This window comes from Dermacentor albipictus, chromosome 3, assembly GCF_038994185.2.
Source record: "Dermacentor albipictus isolate Rhodes 1998 colony chromosome 3, USDA_Dalb.pri_finalv2, whole genome shotgun sequence".
In the NCBI taxonomy this organism is placed as follows: Eukaryota; Metazoa; Arthropoda; class Arachnida; order Ixodida; family Ixodidae; genus Dermacentor; species Dermacentor albipictus.
In genome coordinates this window covers 153,838,837-153,861,673 of record NC_091823.1, presented here as the reverse complement: position 1 = coordinate 153,861,673, position 22,837 = coordinate 153,838,837, and the positions used below count along the sequence as shown (strand labels likewise).

The window sequence follows — 22,837 nt, the reverse complement described above, 5'->3', positions numbered from 1 at the left end:
CTTTCACCGTGTGTTTGTTTATCTTGATCAGCCGCCGTTCAATAGTGGAACACACAGTGGCTGTCTGCCGCAGTGGAAGCTGGGTTGACTGGCTTATCATTCAGTGTAAAATTCATTTCCGCAAGAGAAATTTCGATAGTCCCCGGCTATAAGGGTACAAGTGAGACCCGATGTGGCCGTGAAGCATTCGTACAGTGGTGCCACGTTGCAGCCGCAGACAGTGTAGTGTGCGATTCCTCCAAGTCAGCTGTGCCCCATCGTGCTTTGCTGGTGGAAATTCCCGGACTGCACGCGTTAATGCAGGATACCTTGCAATGACCTCCTCTCGAAGCTTCACATCGACGTTGCATTACCCGGGTTCAACACTTTATTTTCTTTGGGTGACCTAAGTGCCTTCGCCGTACAGTGCATTTATCGTGGTCCAGTTGCTGTCAACGTGTTTTAATCTTGGTCGCCGCCACATTACCAAAGCGGTTGCTGCGAAGGCCACGGCATTTGTCTCTGCAGAGCCTGTCTTTGAGTGTGAAGCGCCCATTGGACTGCATGTTTCATTTTAGAAGTGACTGAGATTATAGTTCATATGCAACACCTTCGGAGATGTGAAATCAAAGTATTCGTAAATCAGTCCCCAAGAAACTGGAAATGTCCACTGGAGTTGTGCAAAGGAGGATGTCATAACGCAGCGAAGGCGTCCGACGAGTAAAAGTGTAAATTATTTATAAGCTCTCCGGAAAGCAACATTGTGCACCCTTCAGTTGCGGCAAGTTTTGATGAGAAAGCCGACGATGGCCTGTGGTGCGCAGAGCAGGCACGCCAACGTTGACGTCACTTGGTAAAGATGGCCACTATGGTGGAACGCCTGAAGTGTGCTGCATTCAAAAAAGGTACGTCGCTCCCAGCATGCCTAGACGCTGGCATTCAGGTGGGTGCCATCGAGCGATAGGTATGGCGCGGTATTGAAATGTAGTGCGAGAAACTCTAAATCTTCTCTGAAGGGTCATGTAATGTATCGGAAAAGAAATCTAAGATTTCTTCTGCATGTACTGTAAATATATGAGGCATTTTGTCCCACCTAGTTATAGATGGCTCCTAGTTGAAGAGGTAAGTGACACATATCAACTGCCCCTAGAAGGCAGATAACTTTCAATATTTGGTGGGTCTTGTGCTTGCGATGCTGCGAGTTGCTATGAAATTACCGTATGCATGTCCTCCTTTAGCATAGGTAATTTAAATTGCGATTAGTAAAATCCAGAGCAAAGTGATACTCATATGGCCAGCTAGCATCTGCACTATTAAATAATATTTTTCCCGATGCGTTGTAACAAGACCGTGACAGGGCATTCTGCTACGGCTGCACTTGCAAGGTTCTTACATTTTCGCTACCGATAAACTTGCAAGTATTTATATGCAATTTTACATCAGAACCTCTGGAAAAGGCACTGCTTAAACAATTGCATTCAAGTAAAGTGAAAAATAACATGAAATGCCGAATGCATCCGTGTGGTATGGCTCATGGTATATCTTGAACTTGGGATATGCAATAAACAATTACTTTATATAGCTGACTAGAAAATAAATTAGTTTAAGGATTTATTGCATTCATAGTAATGCCATAGCCTTCTGATTTCTACAGAAATATCCAATGGCAGACTGGGCGAAATATTTTTTCAATATTTAGGAAAAGTAGTACTGCCCTTTCATTTTATGTGTGACAGAATAATGTATTGCAAAAGCTTAGTATAGCTGCAGATACAGCTTCGTTGGAAATAAATCCATTGTGTTGTCAAACACCAATAGCATTTTCCAAATGAACTTGTCGAAATGTTGTCCGACAATGTGGAATCATGAGTTTATTTGTTTGGTACTTTATTTGTTTCACCACTATGCCAAGATATTTTGCAACGTTACTGCGTAAAACATAATCCCAAACCAGTTCAGAATGGTTTCACCAAAACATTCCTTTTCGAATTCGGTTTAGAGACGACGACCTTAAGAGCGGTTCAGTTCAGGTTCACCTCCAGTTTTCATTTAGTTTCAGCTAATCCGTCGCTCTGCTTTATATATTGCAACATCTTGGTGAGGTTTCCCACTGTTAACTTTTGATATAAGGTCTTTAAGAAGGGCTAATGAATTCGTATTATGCTGGAATGGATGCGCAGCTAAATACATATTTGAGTCCTAAAGATATAGACATGTCCCACTCACATCCTAATGTCACGTGGGAGCTCCGTCGTGAAAACAGTGCCTGATTTCATAATACCAAAATAATTTGTGGCTCCGACACGTTATAGAATTAAAATAGAAGCGAAAAATGTGTTGTAGCCTATGACGCGACTTATTCTAATCCGCTAACCAGAGAAACGACCACATTGTGCTTAACACAGGCTGTCAAGAAGTCTTGCCAGCACTATACTGCAGCAAGACCAGCGGGTCAGCCCAACGAGGTCACTGAACCAAGCCCAGGCTTTAGTTTCGCACATGTCTCGAAGACTGGCAGAAAATAAAAAAAGGTCACCTCAGCACCAAAAGGAAAATGGCCTGCGATGTACAGTGCGGCCATGCCTGCATGGCTTATATTAAAACACAAGTTGGCACAAGAGTGCAACATTTCATGTTTGTTTGAAGCTCCCAATGTGCGTAAGAGTTGCTTGTGGAAACAAATATACGTAAGTCAAGTTGCTTTCTTTGTTCTTTACATTCAATGTTTTGCTTAGCGAAAAGTTACCATGCAAACATCGCTTGTCAAGTTCGTGCTATCTAACCCACTCGTCCTGTAAACACTGCGTATGATTCAACTCCTGTGAAGATCCAAAATTTAGGTTTGCATCCGCTTTCAAGAATTTTGGCAGCTTTCATGCGGCTGCCTCACTAGAATTTATTTTTCTCATGCTTATTTCCTTTTTAATCGCGTATTTTTGTTGCACCCCTATTTCTGATTCGTTATTGCACCCCTATTGTGATTCGTTATCACTCAACTCGTGATTTCTTTCTTTAGCTTCATGCAAGGCAGTTTCTTAAGAAAATATGACCCCATATTGGGCAAATCTTTCAGCATAGGCATCTACCACTGGTGACAAAAATTGCCCCGATGTAGCGAGTTTTCAAACAAGAACACAATAGCACATGGATGCTTGAGACTGACTCTGGGACACCACAAGGGAGTATACTCGGGCCCTTATTGTTTGATGTTTACAATTATGAGAACACAACCATTGATGAGAATAAGTTGATTATTTTTGCTGATGGTACTAGCTTGTATTTTACGTCTTCTAATACAAACGAGCTAGTAACACGCTGCAATTACGTCCTTCATAAACTACATTAATGGAACTCATTCGACTCACTGACCATGCATTATTATTTATTACCTACAGCGCTCGCTAAAACATGGACGAAGAGATGAGACAAAATCCGAGCGTGCTGTAAGTAATAATAATGCAGATGTACTGACTCGCCAAGCTAACCCCCGTACACTGAATCAATAGCAGTAAAAAAGTCGTTCTATTTCAAGCAAAAAATAAATAAAGATGCCACAATCAACGGTGACCTCAGCATATGTCATTCTATAATTGAACTTGCTTCCTGCTCCAAGAGTCATGGAGTTATATTTGATACACACCTAACATAAAATTATCACGTTGATTTCATTTCCGAAAATCTTGCCAGAGGTGTCGGCATACTAACAGGATTACGTTTCTCTTTACCACGAACCGTTAGTGCTAATATACAAGTCACTATTTTTATCACACATTATGTATTGCCACCTGGTCTGGTGTAGCTATACCATAAGTAACATTACTAAGCTGTTGATATCGCCAAGAAAAAGCTGTTTGTGCAGTTGCCAACGCACCGCGCCTCACTTATGCAGAACTACTTGTAACAACCTTCAAGCGACCACCATAAATTCCATATATACTGATTTACTGTTTAAGCGATATATAGGAAGCAAACAACAAGGCAGCAATTTAACTCAGGAACTAGTAAACCCTACAGGGAACACTAATAATTAGCGTACATGGCATAATGAAACATTGTTTCTTCCTAAGACATGAACCAACTTGGTGCACAGTCACTGAATTACAGACTACCATCATTACTTGACTCACTTGACAGTGCTAGGTGATAAATTTTTGCATCAATTTCATCTGGTCAAGTTATGTTTCTTGCTTTGGTTTGCTGCTTCACATTCCTCTATCCTAAAGCATGCTCGTAAATGCTATTTTTGTATTATTTATTAATCGCTGAATGCCAAATCTCTTTAATAAACCTGTACAACTTGTTAAATTGAATAGAGCAATATGCTTGTGAGTGGTGTTCTTGTATAATTAATCGCTGCAGTGCCAAATCTCTGTTTTTATTTTTTACATGGATATGTCCAACTTAGGTAGCCTCTATTTAGAAGGGACATCGGCCTTTGTCAAGCTGCGCTCTTCCGGCTTTTTGACTATATTCCTGACATTGCGTAATCATGATGCTGAATATTTCCATCTGTCTGTCGGTCAGATCACATTCACGAGATTGCATCGCCGCATGCAATCAGCGAACTTTTCGCAAAGGAAGTCTGCCATAGTGCCATATTCTCTGAGCTCTTTAGAGTGACAGCTGTAATGGCATCCCTCTTGTAATTGTTTTATGGTCTGCCGCGGCCAGCGTCCGGTGCTAGAATCCCAGAGCGTTCTGCCAGAATTGTGTAAAAAATCCGCTAGGCCGCTCGAATATTCGAACTCCTGACCTACAAACAGCCCATCACACAAAGGACGCCTCAGTGACTACGACATGCTGCAGCAAAGAATACGGTAATTGGTCAAACACGGTGGCTTTCCTTCAGAGCGGTTTACTGACGCCACGCTCTGCAACTTATCCTCATGGCAGCGCCGAAGTTAAAGAATTTAGAGAAAAACTGTGGCAAGAAGCCGAAGGCTGGACAGGTTGTAGATATCGCGCCTTGTATTTCACCATACACTCCCAGTCTAGGGGATTATCCATGAACCTGGTAGTTTAAAATAAACAAAAAATATAAAAACAAAAACAGAATAATTCATACTACCTCGGTCAGAGACGAAAGAACTAGAGTGGATATAATTATTTTCTAAAAATAGAAATTTCAATAAAATAATACTTACCAGCTTCATCCTAATTTGGTAGAAAAAAGTTATTTGGAGTTTAAGCCTCAGTGACCTCTAAAAATTCCTGCATTGTGGCTTGAAACTTCAACACAATGTACCCAAGAGCACCAAGAGTTTAGGCACCGAAGGATACCAAACTATGAGCTTTTAATTCTAATTCAATAAGGCCGAGAGGTGGTTCTATGCCCGTTTTCTCATTCACAGCAATTGTCAACAATAAATAAAAGTGTTTTCTGTGATCTCTTTTTCCCTAAACAAGGACAAATCTATTTGAGGTGCCGTATCAGCCCTGCGTAGATAACATTTTATGGTCGGCGACAGCGTAACTCACTAATAGTTATTTCATGTCTTTCTCCTTTCACACAGATTAATTCTCAGGGGTTCAGTAGGTGCAAAATCAGAAACGTCCGCACCGAATGTCATTTGAGTGGATTCGTATCTAAACTTCCAATGAGAAAAGGGCGTCACAATAGCTTGCTGAATGGTCACCACCATGTTCCACACACAGAAAGCCCTCTGCGAGCTCGCAGGCTTTATACTCGGCGATCGCGTGCAACGTTGCATCGCTGATCTCCAACTTCGCGCCTACTGTGGTGTCATTCCATCGCTGCATGCGCAAATCTGTATCACATTATCATGAGAATGACCCAATTGAAGTTCTTCCTATCCTGTGACCACTTCACTGTTACAGGAAACAACGTCTGGAACTTCCCTTTCTTAGACGGACCATAGACTTGGCATATTCTACTCCTTGCTGGTGGAGAATGGGCTGAGTAACCCAGCAACAACAATGTCTGCTCCACCGTCCGGGATGTTTTTATCGCGTCAAAGAGATTGGCCTTCTGAATTTGCATTGCTTTCTTCTGTATTTCTTCTGTTACTTTTCAAATATTGAATGATTATTTTAAAATTAGCCGATTTGGTTTCACGTCAGCATGTAATTTCCCTATCGAGAACCCTTGCTGTATATCATTCCTGAAAGTTTATTTCGCAGTATGGATGGAATATTGGGCACTACCTCATCGTGCGCATGAGCCGCTTAGCTTTTGGATGAAACGAAGGTGATGAACTACAGCAAGTAATACTTCGTTAAGCCCAGTAAGCGGGTATGTGCGAAAGATTTTTACGTCGGTATCATCATCGCCATCATCATGATCAGCCAATTTGCATTGCTTTCTTCTGTATTTCTTCTGTTACTTTTCAAATATTGAATGATTATTTTAAAATTAGCCGATTTGGTTTCACGTCAGCATGTAATTTCCCTATCGAGAACCCTTACTGTATATCAGTCCTGAAAGTTTATTTCGCAGTATGGATGGAATATTGGCCAATACCTCATCGTGCGCATGAGCCGCTTAGCTTTTGGATGAAACGAAGATGATGAACTACAGCAAGTAATACTTCGTTAAGCCCAGTAAGCGGGTATGTGCGAAAGATTTTTACGTCGGTATCATCATCGCCATCATCATGATCAGCCAATTTACACCAACATGACCTGGCAGACAAAGTTCTCGATACGCCACTATTCTGCTAAATATACTTTGTCACCGTCTTTTGATTTACATCATCTCTGGTTCCCCTGGGACAAAAATTGGTGCGCCTTAAGACAATTGTAGGTATCGCTCACTAATTGGCACGGCAGTATTTCGGCATAATATTTTGTTTACACAGATCTGGTGTGCCTGGGTCTCCTCTGTGTCATTTTTATTGTACCCTAGACTAGTGAGCGTTTTTCTACGGTGTACCAATTTTAAAGGCAATAAAAGCTTCTAACGTTTCACTATCTATCTATTCTTTCCTTGCGGCATAGATTGTGGGCTTAAAAAATTAAATTTGGGGGATTTAAGTGCCCGAACAAACACGATATGATTATAAGGCACGCAGTAGTGGGGGATTTCACAATAATTTTAACCACCTGGGGTTATTTAACGTGCACCGAAAACATAGTATACGGGTGTTTTTGCATTTCTCCCTCATCGAAATGTGGCCGCTGTGGCCGGGATTTTACCCAGCAACCTTGCTTAACAGCGCAACACTAACGCCACCAAGCAAGCACGGCTGGTGATTCTATGCTTCTGTCACACGAAATCCGGCATTCCAATTGACAAGTTTGTGGTAGACACAAAGCAACTATTTTGCAAATTTTCGAAAATGTTTTATTCCTTGCTTACTTTACCTGCAGTGGTGGCTTAGCGGCTATGGTGTCGCGCTGCTAAGCGCAAGATTGCAGCCGCGCTGGCCGCATTTTGATGGGGGCGAACTTCAAAAACTGGCCGCATCCCGTGCATTGGGGGCACCCTAAAAATCCGCAGGTAGTCGAAATTATTCTGAAGCCTCCCACTATGGCGTGCCTCATAATCAAATCGTGCTTTTGGCACGTAAAACACCAGGATCCCAATTCAGTTACTGACTTTTATGTATTTACATTAAATTTGTGAGTCTCAAAAATCCGGCGCTTGCTTTTCATATCTGAATTTTATTTCGCTTACCAACAGTCGAATATATTTTTGATATTCAAGAAAACTACACGCCGACAGAATTGCTTGCTCTGTGGCCAATCACCATTGTTTGAAAACAAATCAAACCACCATTTATGCTTCACGTCTGCTATTAGTGTATTTTTTATTAGTTAACACACTTTTCTTTTCTATGCTAATGTGCGGCTGTCGATGAAATTGGCGATCATAGCGCCGATTGTTTTGCTTCTCAGAAGAAAACACACTAATAGATGTGTAACTTCAGCACGGACAAGGTAATCATGAAGTACTGAGTAAGATTTTTGCCCCCAGACCGGCTTCAATTAACATAAAACCTACGAAGCAAATAGAACTGCTCACGTCGTCTCACGTTCAATGCACGCAGCGTTTTTCCCTGCATTCGCTCTCCCGTAGTGCGTGACACTATACTCTACTACACAATAGCGAAAGCAAACTTCTCTCCACCTTACCACCGCACGCTACCCACCTTGCACTTCGCAGCCCACGAATGTTCAGGCCTGCGCCGAAGAACATGGCTGAAGTTTGGCGCCTGCACAGCCGCTGGCTTCATCCTGCTACTGCTGATCTACGGTAAGCACAACCTTTCTCTTGTTGTCTGAAAATTTGATTTGTAGCTTCACCTGCACCTTTTAAACACTACTTAGTTTTTTTTTAAAATAAAGGTACCCGCGGTTGCACAAGCATTCAGCATATTGACTCATTGGAATCAAGCCGCAAGACGCACAGCATGCGTAATTTCCGTAGCATTCTGGGTGGGTAGTACACATTTACGAACGCGCTGAGAGTGAGTACATGATAAATTTAGAGCATATGCGTGAAGGACCTACTTACATGTTATTTGATTCCTGATGGTTTGCATGAAGTGAACGTCCGGGGCTTCTAAGCACTACAAAAACAAAAAGAAAGACTCGCCAAGTCTTGGAGCATCCTAAATAACTTAGTATGCTAGCGTTTATAAAGCTGGATTTTGTTTCGTTTCTACTGAGTCGCAAAGTATGGCGCAGAAGATGGTCACGTGGGAGCAGGTCATAACGACATTCTGACACTCGCTCCCGCTTGCTGGCTTATACGCTATGCTGCAACATCGACCCTCTCACAACGAATAGCCGCTTAGGAGGCGACCGAACGAGCCGCAGCGACTGTCAAAGCATGTGATCTCCTTCTCCCACGTGACCTAGTTCTAAGTCATGCTGTCATGACAGAGTAACCCTCTGCAAAACAAAAGCAAAATTGGCCGTAAGATTACTAATAAAGTATTGGGGTGCTCGGAGGCTTTCGGTACGTCTTTGTGCAAGTTAGAGGCCTAAGTACTTCATTTACACAAAGCAGTATATATTCCAAAATGTCATGCCAGTACTCTTTTAAGCGTAGCTTGCCACATGCGGTATGTAGCTAACGTGATTAAAATAACGATCTGCTCTTTACGAACGCTAGATGCAATGCCTTTGAGGGACACTGCGATGCGCGTCCGCCCAAGACATTTCGTATAGCCCACGGGAACATAAATCTAAAGAAAACGCTCAGGATAGGACGTCATCTGGTTCCGCGAGCCAAAATTGTACAAGCCAAGCCAACGATTTTCCAACCGTACTGGCTTTCCCGCATGCAGCAAGGAAAGCTTAGGTGAGCTCACCACCAGCTCGGCTGTGTTGTAGATAGTGTGATGGAAGTAACGTACCGTTCTCCGTAGAAAATCATTGGGACTGGTGGAAGAAAAATCCCTGTTTATATAGCAACCACACCCGTGAAAGTCTCACTGTCCTCGGCCTCAAAAAACTGAAATGACACTTCTCGGTCACGTCTTTATATAAGGACATTCGGCTCGCAAGGCAAGCAAAATATGGTGTATCAGTTTTAAAATTGTGGTTTGTATCTGTGAGCTGTGAGTGTGAACCAGCAACACAGGCTCTCATGCATTCATGGTGTGGGTCTTCGTCAGCTTGTTCAACGTGGCACAGAAAAATACATGGGTGCGTCTGCTTTAATAAAGCTGTTGCAGAAGTGTTGTACCCTTCGTTCTCACGTGCGTCAGCAGCGTGCACTCGTAGCCATGTATGCTTGGAGCACTCGCCCATCTGTTCCACACAGTTTATTGTAGACGTAAACCGGAGATGCCAAGAAAGATAAGTGCACTTCTAGTTTAAAGCAGGTGACGTCATGGCCTCTACTAATGTTTGTTTTCTCCATGCCTTTCTATGGTGACTCGTTTCGACAGGCATACAAAATCCACAGTGGCGGAGCAATTTCACAAGATGTGTGGGCCAAACACGCACATGTCGAGTTTAAATATGTTTTCAGAAAGAGCAAGCTCCTTACATCATTAAAAACAATGAAGAATAGCGAGAGTGCAATCATCCCGCCAATTCGCACTGAATCGAGAGACATGGGTGCCGGCATGTTTGACAACGCTATGTGTAAAGGCTGTATGCCTTAAAGCTTCAGTGCGGAGTACTCACGCATACGGCTATGCAATAGCAGGTCAAAAATACCAATGCCCAGACAGCTGGCAAGGGCACTGCGGAATACTACTTAAGCTAAATTTTAAACTTCGCCTTGCAAAACTTTACTGATAACCGGGGTAGCGTTAAACAACATGGCATAGTCGAGGACACCCACCTCGATTCGAATTCAGCCTTGTTAGTTGCTCTTCGCGGCAGAAAAGCACACATGGTAAAATTGTCTTTCACTACTGTTATATTTCTTCGAAAGCAGAGCATGGTAATGTTTCGACGTTATTTATTGCGAGCCGTTCTTTGCCTCATTCATAGTACTTTTTGGCGCGTATATTTCTGTCTGGCCTTCCTTTAACGTAACAAGAATAATGTCTGACCCATGGTAGAATCAAACTTCTACTGCTGCGCACAGCAGCCCGGTGCTCCAGCCACTAGGCGATTATCGCTTTTTTCTCTCTTTATTGCAGGCAAGACTCCGTGCACATTAGTACACCCTAGCGGAAATGCCAAAGAAATTACAACACACTGCAGACGCCAGCCAAGCATGATCTCTACTTGTTGAAATTAGAGAGGTTTCGTATGCAATACTGATTCCACACGTGGAACCTACTGCGGAATACCACTCTGTGTTTTATGCACTTCGAGAAAACTGGGCCATAATCGCACGCATACATCTCTCGTTCCCAAGGCTCTTAGAAAGAGTCGGCGCGTGCGCCACGTGCCGCTTTACCGTCTTCCTACCTTGTGACAGCTCGCTCTTTCAGGCACCGTGCTGGACTGCACTATATCCTCGATTGGCCTAATTTCCATACCATTGTCCTCGTAGCAGTTTACTTACGTAAATCTGTCCCGCGTTGTACCAGCTTCACGATAACCCAAGATAATTGTTTTAACATTCCTTCGCTGGAGTGCTACGCCATCGGCCTTTTAGCATCCAGCCCGGGACATACCCATGGGTACGTACGTATGTATATTACGTGGTTGCTGATGATGTACTAATCCCAGTTTCTGACACTTACGCTCGTCTGCTACCCAGAGCCCGACAACCGCCATGTCGTAAGCTCACATCGAATGACTGGCGTACAAACTATGCCTTTCTTTGCTGTCATAAGAGCTTCTTCGACGTGGTCGTCGCGGTACTCAAACACCCATGCGCTCGCGACCTATGCTCATTACTACTCAATTTGAACAAACACGATGCTTCACATTGTAATGGTTGGCGGAACCCCAAGCTATGCTGGATTACGGGCACCTGCTACATTGTTCGAATGATGGTTCGTTTCCAGCAGTGCGTGGGATCTGCTAGATAAATTTTATTAAGAGGAGATGTCTTTTATGGCACTAACAAGTAGGGGCGTAGCCAGAAGGGTGGGGGCTTCAGCCTCCCCCCCCCCCCCCTCCCCCGAAATTTTTTCGTGCTGTCATGCATCGCCGACCAAACCACCCCGGGCGCCGGAAATCATTCTGGATTTTGTCTAGCATGTATATTTCACACTCCAAAAGTCGTTTCGGCGCGACGATTGTGAACTCAAGCTGAATTTTGTGACAACGACCATGCGCCTGGACTCGCATAACTCAAAGAGCCCCATCCGAGCACAAAGTTTCAAGGGCGTTTTGATGGCGAGCGGGCTCGTCGCGGCATCTCGCGGATGCCACAAAATCTACGGAGCGCATAGATACAAATTCCGAAAATTTATGGGTCTAAAGATCACATAAACTATTGATGCGAAAGCTGCATTGACATTTTCGAAGCCGTGCCTTAGATATTCAATTCCGCATCTTTGTGAGCTTATGTTCTTTACACATTTGACGCCAAAGGTGCATTGACTTTTTTAAAGTCGTACATCGAACCATACAACGAGACAAGCCAAATGAACACACTATCAGACAAGTTGACAAAGCACGCAGCGAGGTATGACGAGATGGAGCGTTGTGACGGTTCGTTAGTGCCGTCATGTCACAGAAAAGATTATCAACGTTCTATTTTTTTTTTTCGCCTGTGCGAAAGCATCGATGTCGAGACACTGAAGCCAGCAAAGGTAACTACGTTCATATTTATATTTTCTACGTTGACTTTTATTCGCGAGGACACATTGAGCCGCTTAAATGTTCTTGTTCTCACTACCGGCGGGCTGCCAGACCCAGTCAGAGATCTTGCGTTTTTCGCGTGTTGCCCTAAAATCCGCGCGGCGCACTTTGCTGCGCGTTCATTCTCTGGCCGAGTGGATTTTGGCCTCACAGAGTTTTGGACGATTTCGGACTAGCGGACGAGAATAAGAAGCAATGGTCACTCGCCGCCACCACTGCGGGGTCTCGACAGATTGCGCCGCGTTCTCTTCAGGGAATCGCCTTCATTTCGATGTTATCGAAACATCTCCGGAAAGTCTCTTGTCTCGCCAGTGTAGGATAACGAGCACCACGCATATGGTTCTCTGTAGACCAAGCGCCTCACGTTTACTTCGATATTCCTTTGGTAGCCATATTAGGTGCCCAAAGTAGTCATTCGATTGTTGCCAACACGCTTTCCTTCGTGTTCTTTTTTTTTAAATTTTGGTGCCCCCGTTCCACAAAAGAAAAAGAAAAGAGAGTTGTTGCTGCGCCACGAATACTCGCTTGCTAAAATTACGATTTGATTACTTCTTTTTTTTTGCGGAAAGTAATCGGTCACGGGACTCTTCAGCTGCCGGATACTCTTATCATATTATATTATTGCGATAGCAATTTTATGGACTCTTAAGGCGCATTCCTGTCGTCGCCGTCACCACCATGTTCTGTATGAAGTTCAAGGGCGATGACATCGTCCCCGCTCGCCGCATGCCTTATGTGAGAGTGAAAGTGTAAGGGCGCGGGAAGGGGGGGGGATGAGCCGACGATGGTGGGTCAGCCTTGTGGTCGCAACAGAGAGCAGCGCGCAGGAAGGGGGCTGCCCTCCCTCGCGAGTGATGCATCGTAGCGAATGGAGGAAGGGGGAGGGGGGGGGTGCGGGCCTCAGGATTCGGTGATCTGTGAATCCGTGATAGCGCAACATGTTAATTTGCCCAGTTTGACGCACAGACATGGTGTTTCAGCGAACTTTAGCCAGACTTAAAAAATACGCCGATGCACTCTAAGACGACGCAACCGAATGCATGTTGCTCACTTTTCTTTGCAATGTGTCACGCTATTTTTTGTATGTTGTTTATTTAAATAATTATTCAAGGTTATTTAACGAACATCTGAAGCAACCAAGCTAGGAAAAAAAATTCCAAGTGGAAAGTTCCATAGCACTTTGCCAAATGCCCGCATAAACACTTTCTGTCTTTCTATCTATGAAGAATTAGTGTTTTTTTACATCGGATGCCCACAAAATACAAAAGAAAAAAAAACTACGTGACACGCCCGCTTGCACGTCGTGATTTCACTGCTCCCAAGCATTCCGCGCACAAACAGCCATCGGTACGCCGCCACTTAAAAGGCGACATGGCAGCGACGCAACCATTGGCTGTTCGATTTAAGCTAGCAACTATTATCGCTTGCGCTGCGTAAAGCGACTGACGGACGTGGTGGTGGAGGTGGTGTTAGGTGGAAGTTCCAGGCAGCGATAAATAGACTATCGTGCAGCGGCTGTTAAAGCGCGAGCAGTTTCGTGAAGCCTTTTTCCAAAGAGGAAAAAACAGACGTGATCCTTCTCCTAGAAGCGGCAAGCGGACAAGGACGGCAGCCTGCAAGAACATTTCAAAGCTGGCACCCGAGTATGCGACCGAGCCCGATGAGAATACTTAGCACCTACGAGTCGCTGAAGCAAACCAGAAGCTTCACAAGAAAGACGCAGAGAGCTTCAGTCATAAATAATGAGGTTAACTCCAACATATTGTTGGAGTGAATTGGACGCATAGCTTGGTGTGTTCAACCCAACTACCTGGAGGATTTTGAAGACAGCTGGACTGCACCCCTATCATCTGCAGTTCCATCAATGCGTGGAGTCAAAGGATCTTCAAAAGAGACTCGACTTTGCGGATTGGATTCTGATTCAGGAGGAGCAGGATTCTGACTTTTTCACGAAGGTACTCTCGACTAACGAGGCGAACTTTTCCAGAAATTGCCAATATCCACAACGCACACTAGTGGAGTGAGCAAAATCACCACTGCCTAGGAGATCCCGCCACCAATATCAGTGGTCTTTTAACGTTTGGTGCGGAATATATGACAGCAAAGTCATTGGCCCAGTGTTTTTTAACAAACACTTTCCCCGGCAGTAGGTATACGAGTTCCTCAAATGGCCGGTTGAAGACGTCTGTTGCAACATGCCACTAGAGCGGCTTGACGGAATGTGGTATCAGCGCGATGGGGCCCAAGCACACAGCTGCACTGAAGCACGAGCATCGTTTGATGTTACCTTCCCAGGGCAGTGATTAGGGAGGAACGGGCCTGTCCTGTGGCTGGCTAGGTCACCCGATCTCAGCGCTCTTGACTTTTTCTTGTGGGGCTATATTAAGTATCACGTATACATGACAGAAACGACGACTCCAGAAGTCTTACAAGAGAAGATAATTGAAGTTTTCCACGGGATTTAGCCGACGGTGTTCAAGGCAGCGACAGCAAGCCTTCTCAGAAGATGCCAGTGTTGCATTGCTGCAGAAGGTGATCCCTTCGAGCACTTGATGGGAAAGCGCATGAAAAATAATCGTAAATTCAGTGAAAGACAGCGTCTGGCCATTAGGATACTCTTATTTTACTAATTTCAGCCTTCTGAAAAGTGAGTTTTTTTTTATTTAGGGATGTTCGCTTTGCTTACAGCTTTTGCGAAATGACGGACCTGTTGCTTCCGGCAGCACAAGCGATAACTGCTGCGTCTGCTTACCGCTATAACGAACTGCCGTAAGGGAAGCATATCGCTGCCGTAACCGGCACACGGAACGCATACGTCGCTGCCCTGCCGATTTTTAAGCGGCAGTGCGCCTATCGCTGTTTGAGCGCGGAATGTTTGGGAGTGGTGCAATCATGACGTGCAAGCGGGCATTGTCACGGGATGTTTTGTATTTCGCGGGCACCGTCAGTAAGCTGAAATACACTAAATAGGTAGAAAAACCGAAACTGTTTTTTCGCACGTTTTCCAAACCGCTGTGCAACTTTCTAATTGGAATTTTCACCTAGCTTCATTGCTACAAATGTTCGTTGATTAATCTAGACTAAAATCTAATTAGGCAAAATACAAAAATTAGCGTGACACACTACATACAAAATTGAGCAACGTGCATTTGATCGTGTTGTCTTAGAGTGCATCTGCGTATTTTTTTAACTCTTGCTAAAGTTAGCTGAGGCACCCTGTATACAGTGACTATTGGTTAGATACGTAGATTTATTGGTGACGTATACTTGTATTTAAATATCTTGTTGCGAGGCTTTGTGGGTACATGCAGTGAACTTTGTTTGCAGTGACACTTTTCTGCCCTTTATCAAGGGTAATCTTCGCATTTGTGTATTCCATTCTATCTTCGCATTTCTAATGTATATATTGCAGAGCTCCATCCTGTTGTCTATATGCGATCTTTGTTGCGCCTATATTTTCGGTGCAATTAGAATACACGACCGGTGAGAGCTCCTCCTGCGCAATACACTGGAACGAAGGACAGCGTCATTCAGATTTTTCTCTCGCCATTGCATGAGTACAAAAATGTAAGCAGGGTTCTTGAATGAAAGTTTCATGAAGATATTTATCATGAAGTCGTTCATTTCACGGCCTTTGCCCTTTGCATTTATCACACCAGCGGCGTGCACTGCTTTGCTTGTTTCGAACTCAAGTAGTTCTAATGTTCGTGTGATATTTTCTTTACTTATTAAACAGATTAAAAAAAAGTGGAAGCACTCATATCAGCTTATGACACAATTATTGGGACATTCGAATATACTTTTGATGAAAAAATACATATTATACTTGTCTGGCAGTGCATAGCGTTCAGGAATTCGTTTGCAGCATCTTTGGCAATGTAAGTGCAGTTCTTATTCATGTATTTGATCCCTCCGCAAATTCTGTAAGGAGCAGGCCGAGCTCCAACGTGAGCCCCCACCCCACCCCATCCGAACGAAATTTCTGGCCATGTCGCTGCCCACAGCGTATCTATACTTCACAGCCTCCATACGTTCTAACGTCACAAAAACGGAGGCTTTACAAAAGAAATGGCAGTGGATTAGCTCGGCTATGCCAGGATATACGTAGCGGAAGCTAAGACATAGCATGGTTTGCCTTGTTTAATCTTGATTGCAATTCCATCTTTGTCTGGTGGCCTAGCTCTGTTGCGGCGTTTAGCAGGTCATTCGGCGCGCTGTTCGTCCGTTTCCTGGGCGATTAGTTTCCTCTTCATCCCGTTCCAACGTTGATTCCAGGCCTCCTTCTGCTTATCAGAATTGTCGCCGTCCATACTACTACCTCAACTGTGGTTGCGGCGCACGCGAGCTCTCCTTTTCAATCATCTGACATGTTATCAGGCATGCGACGCCACAGCGTCCATACGTTCTAACGTCACAACGAAGGATTTAGAAAATGCGGCCTGCCACTCGCAGCCAGTTTGGTCCCTCTAGCATTCGAGAATTGAGTTTCCGCATGTCTGATTTTGAATGAACTACAGAACGATCGCATAGACCTATTTTGCAGGCCCATAACTTTAGACCTTTATTGTATTGTCAACTGGAAGAGCGGTCTCTTTCACTGTTATCAGTAAATTGTTGCCATTCCACGTTCCTGGCATCTCAAACCGCACACTCGCAGGATTGAAGCTGTCACGTGTGCTATGCGGCATTTCTAGGCCAGCGGTCGCGGTCTGATGGCACGAGTGACAGACTGTTTTGATGAGGGAACTGGCATTGAAATCAGCAGTTGGACATGATCTCTGTTTTTTAAAGAGGATGAAGCGGTGGTATTTAGACAGCTGCTCATCAAAAGTGGCGTTGCAGGGTAGGCTTATTATGCTTTCATTAGGGTGTTCAAATGACGCGCGTCAAACAGAAACCCATTAATATAGAGCTTGTAGAGTACGGCAAATGCGTTTTCTTGACATACTAAAAGCATTACCGTTAATTCTTGAACGCCATTCTAGAACTGGTCACTCCACGTTGGCCCCAGTGACGTTCCTTGTTCCATCCTGTTTATAACTTCCCAATGCTATATCTTTCTGTCAACTTCTCACTTGGATCTGGAATTGAGGTGCGGTAATACGCAGCATACAAGCGTAAACGTCAACAATGACAGAAAAGGCCTCCCGCTGGAACTTTCCCTGCTACACGGAACACTACAGGACGCGAGAAGCTGCATGGGCAACGCTTTCTAAACGAGGGGGAGGATAGACGTGCATGTGGAAATCCGCCGCAGAATGTGTTACGGCAGATGCAGTTGGATTGCTGCGTAATTCTAGCCATGAATGGCGAAAATACAGTAAGAGAAATTACTCAAGCAGCTAAGAGGGCGCAATTTTGCAACAAAAATATCGGCATACGTCTGAAAAGAAAGCAAAAAAAATAGAACGGGCGCCAGAAACAAAGCAACTGTCTTGCTTTCATTGATAGTTGACTACACCGGATGAGTTGCTGTTGATCACCGTAAGGTCATTCCAAGCGAAACATTCCAGATCTGAAAAGTGGTAATCGTCAAATCTCTCGAAAAGAATTGGCTGAGTTATTGATCGTGTGAGTATGGTTTCCCCAAAGTATTTAGCTGAAAAAAGTTCTGGTGACGTAAGTGCTCGTTAATGTTTCAGCGAAGAAAGAAAAGTTGATTGCAGATACAATATTTTGATTGAATTGTAGAGCTAGGCGCAATTACATATCTAGTTTTGCGATATTTCCCTCGTGTTTTACTTTCATCTATAGTCATAACTGACATCTAACAATTTGTCACGTTCATTTCCTTAGTAAGAAAGAGATAAATTTAGCTTATTTTCAACTCATATGGGTAAACATGGCTACGGTTTCAGCCAAAATAAATTGTTACACTTTTTACCTGATGCTATACTTTAAGCGCTATTCAAGCGCATATATATAAATCCTTTTCCCCGAGGGTCATACCAAAATTAGGCATCGAGGTTCTCCAGGTGAAAATACTCGAGTTCACTCATTACACACACCAACGTCTCAGCTTGTGATCAGAAATTCTAATTCCAGTACCTTTTGTTTGAGATGAAAAAAAAACATCCACAACCAATCTCACCGCAAAGCACTTGCTAAGTGTGTCTTCACTGCCGAATGTGTAGTTGCCGCCGGGTATTATTATTTTTTTTTCATTGCGCACGGATATACATACGGGCACCTTGCCAAGCGAACGTGTGCTGTTTCACTTGACGTCAGTATAAATACATCTTAAACGGTATATCTGAGCCGGTGCACAGGGACTGGTGCGAACTGCTAATTCTAGAACTATTGTGATCCGAATCATAGTACATTCTTTATACTTGTGGAAGGCCAAGAGCTTAATTCAGAAAGTTTCTAATTGATGTTTCCTACAGGCCCGTTGCCTTCCCTTATGTTCAGCGTCACTATTGGCTAAGACTTGCTCTATAACGACTACGCTTAAACGGGCCGAGAATAATGTTTTTATTGTTGCAGTTATTTTTATACGGCAACATTGAGTTTGCGTATACTGATGTCTGCCTTTCCTATTCTCATACTTCGCGAACGGCCGGGTCATATATCAGTGGCTTTGAGTATAGACCGACCTCAAAACGGATAAGTATACGTCATGGGAACCATAAGCTCGTACTCGCACTGTATTATATTGTATTGCATCCTATTCATTTTACCTATCGACACTAGCAGTTCTGTTGTGTACAGCGCCTGTAGTACCCCTGCCGTCGTCGTGGTGCGAGACCGGGGTTTCCAAAGCCGTCGATGCGCGCTCCTCCACCGAAGGCCCAATGGTCTACGTGGTGACACCGACGTACCGGCGCGCCAGCCAGGCCCCCGACATGGTCAGGTTGTCACAGGCGCTCATGTTGGCTGAAGTCCGCATCTTCTGGGTAGTGGTCGAGGACGCCGAGAGACCATCATTGCTGGTGAGTATCCTTAAAATCTGTCAGTCTAAATCTCGCATATAGTGACAAGTCGCTTGCAGGATAAAGAAAGGAGGATATTGGATAGACGTGAAAAAAGTACTATTCCGTACATCCTTCAAACCGATTTTCAAAGCTTTTTCCCCGCTGCCCTTAAAATCATTGCAGTGCAATATGCATATTTTAAATAAAATTTTAATTAAACAAAGAGGGTCGTAGTTTCGCCCGAAAGGCGAAGCATCGATTGCAACAGCAAATTAGCGGACCTCTATACGAAGTAAGGACAATACTTTTATCGGCCGCGTTAAGTTGTAAAAAGTGGCTTGCTAAATAAATTAATGAGCATGGTATCAGTGCGCATAGCAAACATGAACACGTCACACACGATCACCGCGGACACTCGCTGTCAAAACGCTGGTGTTAGGAAGCACGGCGGGAACAGCGAGTGAAGTGGCTTTCATGTTGCCTATCGCTTCAGCGCAAACTGAGCGCTGAGAACACACAGTACGCGGAAAGCTACGAGCTGTAGAAGCGCCAAGACACCACCCCCGGTGCAGATTGCTTCCAAGATACAGCCGCGCGACTGCGTGGAGCACCTGTTTACGCAGTTGCACAAGCAGTAGAACGCTGCCCCCTTCTCTCGCCTCCTACTGGTGCCTTTCAAGGTTTGGTGCCGCGCACGCGACGGAAGACGGAGCACTTCCTCGCTGGTTTCGTCTCTTTCGCGAAGACGAGACTGAGCCCCATTATGCCTCTATTGTCGGCTCGCCTCGCACGCTCTCCCTCGCACATACAGGGTAGGCCGAACGGTGACAGTCTTCTTGCCCTTGGACTTTATACGGATCATCAGACCGACACCAACGCTGGCGGCAGAAATGTGCCTTTAGTGTCCATATAATTGCAAGAAAAGAATGAATCGTGTTTGGTAAAAGAATTTATTGGAGCATTGGTGGCGTAAATCTTGGAAAAACAATGTGAAAAGAACAGTACACGTTTGGCCAATGCATCTTCGGTTAGCTCAAAGAGAAGGTGACTACTTAAGGGTTTCCGACGTTTTGCTCTCCTTTTGTGGCATCGGCTACGATGGTGAATAAGATTATTATTATAGTAGTAAATGCTTTATTCTACAGTGGACCGCCAGCAATGACGATGGATATTAGGAGCCGATAACAGGCATATCGGAACTACCTGAAGCACGAGCTTCGCGTAACAAACCATCCTCCCTCTTCGAAGGCGATATTAAAGATATCCACGGTTTTATAGATCCGTCCGTCCATCTGCAGAAAGCTTGCTCGCATGTGCATGCACTTGTAATTTTTGAAATTTCGCGGTTTCCTTACTATATTATGCGACTGAACGGTCAGGTGATATAGAACAGCTGAGCTGCGATCTGTTTATACTGAGAGTGTGTTTATGATTGCCAAAGCGCACATACGCAGAACGCAAGCTGCAACATGGGCATAGCACAACCATGACAACAAATGTCATGACATATGTATAAAACGGGGAGAAAGAGGGTTAACCGAGGGGCCCGATTTTTATTAGTCATTTCTAAACGAGGAGGCAGGGGAAAAGGGTTTCTTGACCGTTTGCCTTCACCAAAAAAAGTCACATTCTCATGACGCCTGCAGAGCAAAGGATATTCTACATCCGCCGCCAAGCTCTGTGGATGGTGGCTCTGGCTAACATGCCCAGGGTTCTACTGGGAAACATGAATACACAAGAAAGTGGATGGGGAAACGGCGCCACGGTAGCTCAATTGGTGGAGCATCGCAGGCGAAATGCGAAGGTTGTGGGGCCGTTCCCGACCTGCGGCAAGTAGTTTTTTTCATCCACTTTCATTCCCGTTAATTTACCTTTTCTTTATTTCATTTATTAGGCACAAGTAATTCCATATGTTGTCGTTCGTGTCAGTGTGTTTTGGCTTCTGATGTGACATATTTATGGCAGCTCAAATAAGTGTATAGTAATGAACAATGAACCTTCAGTGGTTCGTCTTTGTCACGAAGATAACTATGACAGAAACAGGACAACCTTCTTTAATGATGGCCGACACCCAAACAATCCCGCGCTCGACTGCGCCCTTCGTGGTCTTCTCTCTGGCAATCGGTCCCTGTAGGGGGCAGCTTACTTCGCGTCATTACTCCCCACGCGAAAAGCGACCATCCCGGTTCGCGGTTTCTGGTTGAAATTAATAAAGGGCGTAGGACTACTTGACCTGCACTACGTGGAAAATATCTGATCGTGGCCGTCGTCAACACGGGCTTATAGTATTGCTCTGAGGGACGACTTCGTAATTCACGTCGCTGTGTCGCCTGACGATCTTGTACGAGCTGCGTACGGGTTGTATGGGCTCCGGGGTGTTTTCACGTACCTAAGAAACGCTGGCCTACAACTGAACCTAAAGACGCGCCGATTTGCAGCACGGCACCTCACGATATTAGGTTACGTCGTCTCGAAGGATGGAATCCTTCCCGATCCAGCCAAACTTCGTGCCGTCGCCGAATTCCCTAAGCCGACGCCCGTCAAAGAACCGCGCATTTTCGTAGGCTTGTGTTCCTATACTTCATGTGGTACATTGTTAATTTCGCCGTGTCATATTGCCCCTGACGAAGCTCCTTGGAAGCAATGGACCCCTCCATTCGGGGTCGTCCGAGTACGACGAAGTGTTCGCAAAGCTCCAACGTTTGCTGACGTACACTCCCATTTTGCGTTACTACGACCCAACGGCACTTATTGAGGTACACACAGATGTCAGTGGTGTTGGCCTAGACGCTGTCCTAGCGCATTGAAAACCTGGATTTCCTGCATATGATGCGGCATATGCAAGCCGTACGCTTACGAAAGCCGAGACCAATTACAACTTCGCAGGAAAAGAATGCCTGGCGATTATCTGAGCGCTTACTAAGTTCCGGCCCTATTTGTACGGTCACCAATTTGATGTCAGGCCGTCTCGCTTGCTGGCCACTTCGCTTGCAGGATTAGGGTATACGCGTACTGTATCGCAACAAACGCCAGGATGCTGACGCTGACGCCCTCGCACGTTCTCCCTTGCCTGATATGACAATGCCTGATACTCACTATCCCAACTTGACGTTTCTTGCATCGGCATTGTGACCATTGCTTCCGAGCAGCGCATGGACCCCTGGATTGCCGCCATCATAGACTTCCTTACTGATCCGTCATCACAGCCAACCACTCCTTCGTTGCGCCGTAAAACTCGCCATTTCGCCATTCGCGACAACCTGCTTCACCGACGCAATTACACGTCTGACGCCCGCCAGTGGTTATTAGTAGTACCTCGAAGCCTGCGTTCTAAAATCTCCGCATTCTTCCCCTCTGATCCACAGTGTGTACACACGGAACTTTTCAAAACGTACCAGCCCCTCTGACAACGCTAATGCTGGCGAGGAATGTACAACTACGTTCAAAAGTTCATTCGCTCATGCCCCGACCAACAGCGGCAGAAACCTTCCCCCTAGCTCTCGTCAGCTGGGCTGCAAACCCTACCCTGCCCCAACCGGCCGTTCGGCCGCTTCGGAATTGATGTGTATCGACCACTGCCTTTGGCATCAGCTGGTAACCGCTGGGCCATTGTTGCAGTCGATACCCTCACAGAATACGCCGAAACGGCCGCCCTACCGGCAGCTACAGCGCACGACGTTAGCAAACAGCTGCTCCGTGAATTCAATCTGTGGCATTGCCCATCTCTAGAACTGCTCAGCGATCGCGGACGTGTCTTC

At 45.0% G+C, this 22,837-nt stretch overlaps 1 protein-coding gene across 3 annotated transcripts in view; it reads left to right on the top strand.

Moving 5' to 3' along the window:
- The first annotated feature begins 74 nt into the window (after positions 1-74).
- The window catches only part of LOC135920012 (galactosylgalactosylxylosylprotein 3-beta-glucuronosyltransferase S-like), a 166,689-nt gene continuing 143,926 nt past the window's right edge, over positions 75-22,837 (top strand). For all 3 annotated transcript variants that reach the window (XR_011512952.1, XM_065454080.1, XM_065454079.2), the window contains exons 1-3: positions 75-884; positions 8,105-8,194; positions 18,877-19,097. Coding sequence is in view for 2 of the 3 variants with exons in the window: in XM_065454080.1 (XP_065310152.1) it covers positions 839-884; positions 8,105-8,194; positions 18,877-19,097 (357 nt within the window). In the remaining variant the exon portion in view is untranslated. The remainder of the gene's footprint in view (positions 885-8,104; positions 8,195-18,876; positions 19,098-22,837) is intronic.